The sequence below is a fragment of the Lingula anatina genome, chromosome 1 (assembly GCF_051362555.1).
Source record: "Lingula anatina isolate TDL-2025a chromosome 1, LinAna3.0, whole genome shotgun sequence".
NCBI classification, from domain to species: domain Eukaryota; kingdom Metazoa; phylum Brachiopoda; class Lingulata; order Lingulida; family Lingulidae; genus Lingula; species Lingula anatina.
This window is the reverse complement of record NC_141767.1, coordinates 407,589-418,665: the sequence shown is the minus strand read 5'-3', so window position 1 is coordinate 418,665 and position 11,077 is coordinate 407,589. Positions and strand designations below refer to the sequence as shown.

Genomic DNA, 11,077 nt, shown 5'->3' with positions numbered 1-11,077 from the left:
CCGATGCATAATTCTCGTGCCCCAGCTGGGAGCGGCATTTACAAAGCATTTGAGCATAATCATTCCGCCTACCAATTGAAAGACAAAATACAAAGGAATGCATCGAAATTGAAAGAATGAGAAAATCTATCGAGATAAAACGTCAATTTGGTTGATATTTGAAACTGGAGCGACATTTAGCTTTTGAATATTAGATCTTTTTTGTGATTTTGAGTCCCATTACCCACGATTGATTTCGCTGACAAATCCCATAATTTATTTTCATGGTCGGCGAAATTTGCATGATTACAAAGGCCGAGCCTACAGTTGTGGTGAAAAAATGGATATATCCGTAGTTCCAGAAATTAAGTATATTTCATTGACACGAAAGGAAATCATTAAGATGATATTACAACAAAATATTACTTTTTGAAAATAAAATGACAAGCCTATTTAACAATAACCAAAATGTTTGTTTGTGAATCTTTGTTTGTTTAAAACACAGAGGCGGAAACATTAACAGTGGGCTGAATGTAAACAGGTGTGAGCTTGTATAAATTCTTGGGTAAAGGACATACCTGTATTAACAGTGTCACTGGTATACTGTTGTCAAATAAATGACCTTATTTTATTTCTTTATGGATATAGCATAGTTGCATGTATTAATATTTATGATTTTTTAAATTCATTTTTTAAAGATGTGTTAAGATTTGATGTGTCCGGTGTTATTTTTGTTACTGGTTTTGATAAACAGTAAATATGTATTTTATTCATTTTTTAGGTAAATTGTCTGTAAATACATTTCAATTTTAGAGTAAGTATCTGCATCAAGCTTGCCATGTGAAAAAAGGAAATGAGTTTCAAAATGTATTTTAAAGTGCATAATGTGTATGCAAGTCAGTATAATTTAATCCTCATGACACTAAGTGTTTTCTGCCAAGCTGGCTGGTTAACAAAATAATCAAGAAAACAAATACGGTAATGTGCCAAGCATTTCGACGGGCCCAGTCAATCCGACCAAAAAAATTATATTATAAAATTAATTTTTCTGGGCTCAAACATTTAGTCCATACGTCAAAATCATGCGACAGAATTTTTTTCTTGTTCCGATTGTTCGACCACATCGTCGGCAAGACTCGGTAAATTTTCAAGCCAGTCATATAGATGCTGCATGCCGGGCCCTTTGTCAATTGTTGTCCTTTCAATAGCTCTCGTCAATGAGGAAGAAACTATTAATTGAAGATCTAATCTGGAAGCATGACGTACCTGTCATTTCCTTTGTCCCCGATGACAAAATAGTGTTATAGACATACAGTTTGTGCTAATTAAGCAGACTTGCCCTCGCTGACTGATTCATCACCCCGTAACTGGGGAAGGGGGGGGGGTTAAAAAAGGTCCATTCTGGATGAAACCAAATATCGACAGTGGGTAGAATACGTCGTAAACACCTTCATATAGACCATATATAGCGTTTGCTAGCAATAAAAAGTTTGGGAAGAATAAGCAATTTATTTTCAAGTTTGATTGAAATATATATGCAGATGGGGAAACGTTCTTGAAGTCAACACCGCAAGATCTTACATTTACTTCAATCGACCGAAAGATCAGCGGGATCGACCGCCCAGACTTCTTGGCGCCAAATACCACGCGCTGTCAAAATCTGACGAACACGTGTAGCTGTTCACCTACATGGATAACTGATTTGTCAACAATAAAAATGACGTCTTCCTTAACTCCATGAGAGCTTCATAGAGAGTTCCACTGGATATTTACGTTACCTGTGAGTCACTTTTTATTTCCCCAGATGCATGAAATGTTGATGATATTTAGCGTAATCCACGAAGAACTCCATTCCTGTGACCCCCCTCCCCCAAAATGGGACCGTCTTCATTAACATGTGGCTTGCGCTATGCTAGACCAGACCAGATAAGACCAGTCTCATTTCTGCATGTACTCGATGATTCTCGCGTCAAATTATAAATGCACTTGTTTTGAGAAAATTATGGCAATTAAATGCTTATTTTACGTTCGGGTTGTATCAGTGGGGTTTTCAATATGCACCGTGGTTTGTGCACAGCGAGAGTATATAAGTAAGAAAATCGGAAGAGTGCCAGCAAGATAGGCCTACTCTATGTCTATCGGCACAGGTAGGCTCCGTATTTTGCCTTTTCTCAATATGTTTTAATATGACATGCTTTTTAAATAAAATACTTATAAGTAATTTGAAGTTACACTGAATTCCGTTTGAGTACCAGTTGGTATTCTTTGATACAGGTGATTGAATTTTCTTCGGAAGTACGTCTACGCCTTGACGCTGAGCAAGCCTTGCGGGTTGAAAACAACTGATCTCAGACTGGTAAAAAATTTCAATTCGGTTGATTTCAGTTGTCATATTAAAATTCAAATAGGGCGTACGTAGATCACATAACTAGTTTAAGTCTACTAAAGCTACCGGTTTCAAATATAAGTGACCGGCCTTTGTTTACAACACCCGTCTCTGGGGAAGTACTCGTCCCACTCGTGAAGCGCATCATGAAAATGATCGTAGGTGAGGGAAATATATAATTAGAAATTATAATTGTCGTCTTTTTTAATGTTATGAGTAATGTTAGCACATATTGTACACAGCAAAATAAGATTTTAAAAGGAGGATAAAACAAGCCTGAAACACGTGTTAGGCGAAAATTGCGGCTTATCTTGCGTAACACTTCCGGTAAAATGCAATACTTCCGGAAAGATGGACGTTTTGGCAGATGCCCCTAACAATCCGACGATATCAAAGGTTTCCATTTGCTGTATTTTAATCAATTCGACCAAACTGACATTTCCATGAAATTAATTAATTAATCTTGGTCGAATTGTTTGGCATATTACCGTAGTTCCTGGATTGAGTCTAGGATCCAAAATAAGTAAGAACAAGCTCGCATTGAGTAAGAACCAGTATCTAAGCTGGTAGTTTATTAGAACGAAGACAGGAGCATTGCCTTTAGGTGCTTTATAATTAGATCTTTGCTGCTAAACGCTTTAGTTTGCATAAAAATAGACCAATCTCAATTTATAGCAACTCTAACCTTGTTTCAAGCATTGTTAACCCACCAAACTTAATTTCTAACCTACTTGGTTCATGCTTCACTGTGCTGGTATGGATTAGGATAAATTTTGCACAAATGCTTATGTTAAGGGCAAGCGACTGAAGGCGTGTTTCTATTCAGGTTGGGCCAAGCTAACCTTGGTACCATCCATCTTGTGGAAAAATATTCTGCAACTAGGGACATTCTGAAACATATGACATGTGGAATGGTGACCTCAAGGAATATTTCCTATCCTTTTTAAAATAAGGAGAATGTTAAAAGAGTATTTATTTTGAAAAGGGGCACTCAGCTCACCACTTGCCCCCCCCCACCCCCCACCCCTAATTGTGCCACTGAAGAGTTCTGTATATATTTTTCGATACATAACCTTACCTTAAGTGCTTTATGACTCATGAATAAACATATTGAACAGAAAGTTTGATGTCATTAAATAAACCTTTAACCCATAGCCACAGGCCTAATTTTTGCAGCTCATGGCAGATTTGGGGAATTGGAACATAAAGATTCAAGTAAAAATAATGCATTTTATTGCATACTATAGAAATTATCATTGAGTTGCACAATGGTGTCTATAAACAGGTAGTTTAACATAATGTGATGTGTCTAAACTAAGTTATAGCAGAATTTCAGAAAAATGTATACACTCATATTTTTTTTCTAATATTTACAGTATCAATTTGCACTGGAATATTTTCAAAGCACAGCTAGACTGGTCTGCTAGAGATTTCAAAAATACTTTAAAAAATTTATTTTCATAATAATTCATCTCCTTATAAAATTAATGTATTCATGTCCATATATTCCAGTGTTCAAGCATAGTGAATTAAGTTTTCAACTCCTATCCGTGCTCATCTCTGCTTACGCTAATTTTCAAATGGGACAAGACCATGACTTCCTCTCTGAAAAATAAAAAATAAAAATAATTTAACTCACAATAAATAGCAAGGATGTGATTTGTGTGTGTGTGTGGGGGGGGGGGGGGGGGGGGGGGGGGAATAAACCTGAAAATTGACAATGTGCAATTATCCCAGAAAAGCTAAAAAAAAAAATAAAAAAAAATCCAAAAAGATAAAAAAGGAAAAGTCATATCCCTGATAAAGATAATGAGTAATTTAATTATCTGGCAGGGGGGCACACAGTTTCTGCAAGGTTCACTATGTGTGATGACAGCTGAAAATGTTTTTGTCTAAAGGATTGTTATATATGGTGATACAACTGCCCAGGAGAGCTTGTTTTGCTTGGTTACAATATACATTATGTATAAATATGGTATAAGTGTTAAGTGGACTTTATCACCATTAAAGTAGCATGCTTTTCTGCAACAGAGCTGTTTCTTCTTCTTCTATGTTTGTTTCAAGGCATATTATTGGGGATGAACCCCCCCACACACAAACACACACCTCACAGGTATGATTGTGAATATGCTCAAAGAGGCCATGAAATCATACTATTGTCAACACTAAAATTAAAAAATGACTGAAAAAAGCTTTGCTTTATTTTGTCTAATAGTAAAACTGATTAATTTACTGTAGCATAAATAAGAGTCTTATGAAAGTCTTTATGGTTTAAGTTACCTGTTTTATTTCCCTCAGACCACCAGCCTATAGCTGATGTACCTGCCGGCTGTCTCACTGGGCCGCACAATTTTAACTACCTGTTAATATACATAAGGACATCATATGAAGAAAACATGTTTTAATAAACAATTAGACTGGCTACAATAAGTTACAAATATAATATCAAAATTAGGAATCAGAAACAGTACATAATTGATTAGCAATAAATAACCATAAAACAATATGGTTTTAGAGAAAAACCATGGGTGAAATGTGCATTTAAAAGCCATGAAAACAACATTTTCTAACAAACACCAAAATACAGTGAGAAAGAACCTTATATCTAAGTAAATAAAAATAAAAAACCTTTAACAAAATTTTTGAATTATACACTCATTTCAGTGCATGTTGAAGACTAAAAGGAAAACATTCTGAAGAACATTTAAAACCACTAAAATTCAAGATCACACAGCGGGGGTCATGGCTGCTAGAGACGGAAGAATTTTATTCAGAAATAATTTGAAGAATGAATCTTTAAATGTTGATATTTGTTTGAAGGACAAACAAAGGTGAAGGTCATATTTGGCATAAAGGGACAAGTTTCAAAAATGAGTACTTCTAATTTATTAAACCACTGAATGCTCTTAAGTTATTTTTCCAAATTTGCTAAAACAATAGCAAAACTAACATGACATGGTCAATGTTTATAAAATCTCTTTAGAACTGACTGAAAATAAGAGATGGCCTGATAAGAATTTGTCCACATGTGCAAAGACAAACAGACAGACAGGCAGACGGAGAGATGGATGGACGGACAGACAATGTGATTCCAGCATAATGCTAGAGGTGTAGAGGGGTTGGGGGTGGGGGATGGGGGGTAGGAGAGCTATAATAAACCAGGTTCTTAAATTATTTCACATGGCTGGTACTCAGGGTTGATGCTGCCAGAGTTGAATTTGTGCCATAGTTTTGCAATGAATTTTATAACAATATACTGGAATTACGAAAGGTGAATATTGAATGATAATTTGTCTTAACTGCTGTATTACTGAACGTGTGCCAAATGAGTGCTGATGAAGACCTGTTATTTTCAAAATATTACTGGATCCATGGTAACCAATTGGATGCAGTTATGCAAACAAATCCCAATCCTTTTTTGCCCAAAGTGTGATTTCATGTATCCAACCTAAGACTACATCTGGGCTTTAACATAATAACAACCAAATAGCTAGACAAATTTATGCAAATATATATATATCTAAAATTATGATAAAACTGGTGAAAATTAGGCAAATGTTTGACTTTTCTCTTACCTACATTAGAGTGAGATTAGTATTTGGTTAGCACATATTATGCTGATATGAGCTAGAATACATATGGTCTTAAAATGCATGTTTATCAATTTTGCAATCACATTTAAACCAAAATCTTCCACAATTTTTGCTCTTGGCTTGGAGAGCACCAATTCAATTATGTTTCACATATGACTGAAATGCTGTATGGTCACTTTATATGAAATGCCCCTGCATGAGGCAATGCAGTCAAATTTCACTCTACCTGTCTGATCACAAAAGTCATTATCATTTGTGGACATAAACACGGCCTTCACAAACAGAGTATTACAACATGCTTACAATTAGAACCATTACTTACTCCGTCAAGATCTAATCCATACAGACTATGTAAATGCTAATTTTACATATTTTTTCTAGAAAAAATGCAAACAAGCCAAGTGCCAAGGTCCACTTGACATGAATAATGTATATGAGGCAAGTACACAGTGATCGTAATTGTCTTTGTGTGCCGTGTGATCAATACTGATTATCACTGATCAAATTCACAAAGCCTATTGAATTCTTTATCATGCTTGCTTTAGCATTGTTATTATAATAATTAGTGCTGGGTTGGGCTCAGTACAGGCATTGTGCACAGGAATACATAATCACTTGGAGGAGACTTTTGTCCTATCAGATCAGATTGAGTTCTTTCTGCATAAAAGGGCATCTCTCTCTCTCTCTCTCTCTCTCTCTCTCTCTCTCTCTCTCTCTCTCTCTGGGCATGAGACAAACATGCTATATGGATGCTTTTACCATCAAATTAAACAAAATGTTTGAATTCCATGTCTCACAAAGACTTGCTGCTCTCTTTGTGAAATAATTTGTTCTATTTTCTAAGTATCTTACACTATAGTTTTTTATTTAAAACTCATGAATAATTGTCAGACCAGCGGTAAGAAGTGTGTGTGTGTGTGTGTGTGTATGCGCGCACGCACGCGTGTGTGTATGTCTGTCTGTCTGTATGTTGGAGGGACGGGCCCAAAAATCCACTTTGTTAAATAAGTTTATTTGATGATTACAGCATCAACTTCATACTGCATTGTAGGTAAGGCCTGTGTTGGTCACTTTGCCAGTGCAACCTTTGTTTTCAGGAATAACACAGTTTATTAAGTAACTTCCTTTTCATCTTCATATATTACCTATTTCAAAAAGCACACAAATAGCCAGCCATGGCAAGCACTCTCAACAACAGATAACTATTGTTTATTGTAACAAATCTTCATCAAGTGTGAATAACACATGAACTAAGAGGCAGCTGTTGCCATGACTTTAGCAGCAGTTCCGTGCATGTCAGATCATCTGCTCCTGTGACTTTCTCTCTCCCAGAACAACTTCATATTCCGTGAAAGCCACCTAATATAATCCCCTGGCCAATACAAGGTGTGCTGGTCATCAGGGTCGGGGTAATTACAGAAGAAAAAGGGGGTCAATATGAATATTCTGCCATTTCTTGTGACATGCACAGTTGGAGGATAATCGGCTCACATGAACTGTGGATAATGCATTCAAGAAATTAGCACAAGCTCAGTAGAAAAGAATTGCTCTAATGCCTGGCCTAATGCAGTTCACACAGTACATTATTGGAAATGGATCAATTTACAATGTATCTCTCAGGCTGGGTAATTCCTACTGATGCTCTGTTTTAGCACCAGTCTTTGTTTCAGTCTGGGTAAATTATCATAAAGCAAGTTATTTCCATATTTCAAATGATTTCTGTGATTCAAAGGAAAAGAGAAAAGTGGACAAACTTTTCTTTCCCCAGAGCTCCATCCAACTAAATGATAAAAATCAACTGTGTACCCAATAATGGAAACATGGACCCTGATACTAATGAAATGGACCATCATTATTAAATTTTAAAGTACCATGTTGTTTTTTGACCTGGCAGTCATCACAGTTTATGCAGATTTTATTGAGTTGCTTCACTCAATGAAGATGCTATTAATTATTGATACAATTCCTAACTCTTTCACGCAGGTTTGTAAAAACCTATGAAGGATGTTTTCTTAGTCTTCTGCATATGATGTTTTCACCATATGCAATATGTTTGCAGTTGGTGAGAGTTAATTAGTTTAAAGCAGAATTTATGAACTTGGAAAAAAAGAGACAAAAGGTCAGATAGAGAAGTCAATATGCAGGATGAACAATGCTGATTGTGTTAGATGTGATAACTGACATTCTTGGGAAGGTCAAGAAACACTGTCTGTTGATGAATATCTAATAATACAGAGGTTGTCAGAGAAGGGTGTCATCTTCTAAATATGTACCACCAGCCTGATTTGTGTTGTAAATTTACAACAAACTTGTTTTCAGTTGCGAACTAAACAGCAGAAAATGATTGTGAAGTATAATAAGGAAAAGAAATGTACACTATCAGTAAAGACTTTCCTTTTGAAGACCTTAGTTTTCCATAAAAAAAAGAAAAAAAAACGTACCTGTCCTCGTTTGAGACCAAAATACCTGGCCACTGGGTCTCCAGCCTGTATTCTAGGAATCTGAGATTCTTTTAATTTACTGAATTCTCATTAAGGAATGTACAGACAAAACTATATCATTGCATGAAATACTGAAGGGATCAAGGATAGCAAAGCTCTGAAGGGGAAGAATTATTTACCCATTTCAGTACAAAGGAAATATTATATCCCTTTCTTCATTTCATAATATATTCAAAAGAATTCTTTCATTAATCATAATTATTTATTTTTATGTTTTCCATCAGTAAACAATCCTGAGCAAGGCACACATCAGAAGGGCAGACGGCTGATCTGAGGCAGTCAAGGATACTATCGATCTAATAATTCTTTCTTTTCATCTGGAGTCATAAGTATATGTTCTGGAACCAGCTAAAAAATAATAAAACCAAATTACATCTCTTTTATTAACCATTTTTTACATAGAAGCAAAATATAATAGGTACATCACCTCAAACAATAACTTTACTAGTTATTAAAACAGCAATATAACCTTGGGATTTTATTTCATTAAGTCAATAAAATAACTGTTAACAATTTAAAGACTGTTAAACATAGACCTCAGTCCTGGTTGTATACTCTCCAAACCAGACCTAGTTATTATCATCAAACAAAACCGTCAGTTCCTCTCTCCAACTCTGCTTACACTAAGTGTGCTACTCACCATGTGTTCTGTAATGTTGACTAAAAGTTCAGCTTCTAAAAACTGTTCCAATATATACTTTGGTGCCATATCCACAAGAGACTGGAATAAAAACACAACCCACCATTTGTTTACTATTAACCAAGTTATGACAGTTTATCATTCCATCAGACACAATCTTCATTCCCTGTTTGCCTCATATTAATATATATGCTTGCTTCTCCAAGTTACAACACAGCAAACTGCCACCTTGAAATGACACATACTAGTAAGTAACAATGATAGCCATAATCAGTGGGGGACATGATACATGTAGCAAATTTATTCATCTCTCCACAGGTAACCCGTTTCCACTGGTTGTGTGTGCATGTTAATTTCAGTGATGCATGGGTGACCACACAAGACCAGTGGAACTCCGTTAACTGTGCACGGGCGTCAGAATCTGTAGAACCGTGATGTTGCATTTTTTTACCTGTTTTGCAGATGGGGTCATTCCTTGCTGTACAACAATACAAGCTCTGGTAATGTTCTCTTCCTGCATTCTCTGACAGTACGTTTTGATGGTCTTGATTCCAACTTTTGGCTCCTCAGGAAAGAACACAAACATCTGGTCTAAAACAAACAGATGCAGTCTCATTAATGACTCAGTTGAAAGACTACTTATGAAATACCTACCTTTCTGTAAAATGCCTTAAAACAACTACTAATCTTAAGCCGTGTAATAAGCTCTCAGGTCTCACAATCATTTGGTGTTTTTAAGACATATGAATAAAATATTCACAAAATAATTTATAAACAGATACTGCTGAATTTCATTTATGACAGTAAATATGTCTACCAGTACCTGTTGGGTCATCATTGTGAGCTACTAGTACAATCAAGTCACTTCTGGCTGGTCGCCTCTCACTGCAACAAATAAACAGGCTTAAGTAAAATGCAGGGGCGGATGGAGGCCGTCTTCTGGGTCTTCCGGAAGACAGTCAGAATTTTAAAAGTTTACATTGAGCGTCTTCTAATTTTTCTGTCGGAAGACGGTCAAAAATGGAGGATGGATCAACAAAGATAGTTTGAGAAGATTGTCAGAAAATATTTCTGAATCTGCCCCTGAAATGTCTATGTGTTCATGTGTGTGTGTGTGTGTGTGAGTGTGTGAGTGTGTAAGTAAGAGAGAGAGAGAGAGAGAGAGAGAGAGAGAGATGCCCTTTTATGCAGAAAGAACTCAATCTGATCTGATTGGACAAAAGTCTCCTCCAAGTGATTATGTGTTCCTGTGCACAATGTCTGTTCTGATCCCAGCCTCTGTGTGTGTGTGTGTGTGTGTGTATGTGTATGTGTGTGTGTGCGTGTGTGTGTGTGTGTGAGAGAGAGAGAGAGAGAGAGAGAGAGAGAGAAAAGAAGGGAGAAAGAGCTCACCTAGGTTTATCTCCAAACTGCACTTTAAACTGGTCAAGAGTTTGGTCCAATTCATCCTGAGTCACCAAATAGCCACGGTCATGACAAAGCTACAATAAGAACATTTTAAGATTGCACATAAATTGCTATGTCAGCACTAGTACATGTAGGTGTCACAAGAGGACAGTATTCAGTGGCTTGACCCTGTGAAACCAATATACTTAAATATAACTCTGAAATCTTGTGTAGCACGAAAGGTGCCCACGGATTCACTTGAATTTAAAACAAAGCTATGATTCTACCAAAATATCAAAGCTGCCGGTACGGCGGTAGTGAAACCGCAGAAACTTTACAACTTACAGCCATCTCGTTGTGACTAGTCTCAATGCAAACTTCAGTTTACTGTTTCATTGGTATTTTCAAAATAAAACAGCAGTTTACCTGCATAACAGTTTTTCTTATTCTCCACAATTTATAGGTTTCCTGCTCATCATCCATTTCTTTGATGAAAGAATTGTAAATGAATTGATGTTGATTGAATTTTCCCTCGTGAGTGCATGCGATGATAACCGGAAGTGCGATATGCGCAAGTTTAACCGGAAGTTGT

At 36.3% G+C, this 11,077-nt stretch overlaps 1 protein-coding gene across 1 annotated transcript; it reads right to left on the bottom strand.

Annotated features, from left to right (window-relative positions):
* Positions 1–3,581: 3,581 nt before the first annotated feature.
* On the bottom strand, positions 3,582–11,057 carry LOC106174063 (DNA-directed RNA polymerases I, II, and III subunit RPABC1). Its single transcript, XM_013555449.2, has 9 exons — positions 10,912–11,057; positions 10,492–10,580; positions 9,923–9,984; positions 9,551–9,690; positions 9,100–9,180; positions 8,749–8,807; positions 8,400–8,478; positions 4,646–4,725; positions 3,582–3,970 (listed from the first exon to the last, which is right to left on the bottom strand). Exons 1-8 carry the CDS (start codon positions 10,966–10,968, stop codon positions 4,660–4,662), a joined length of 633 nt encoding a protein of 210 aa, XP_013410903.1. The 5' UTR covers positions 10,969–11,057; the 3' UTR covers positions 3,582–3,970; positions 4,646–4,659.
* Positions 11,058–11,077: the final 20 nt, after the last annotated feature.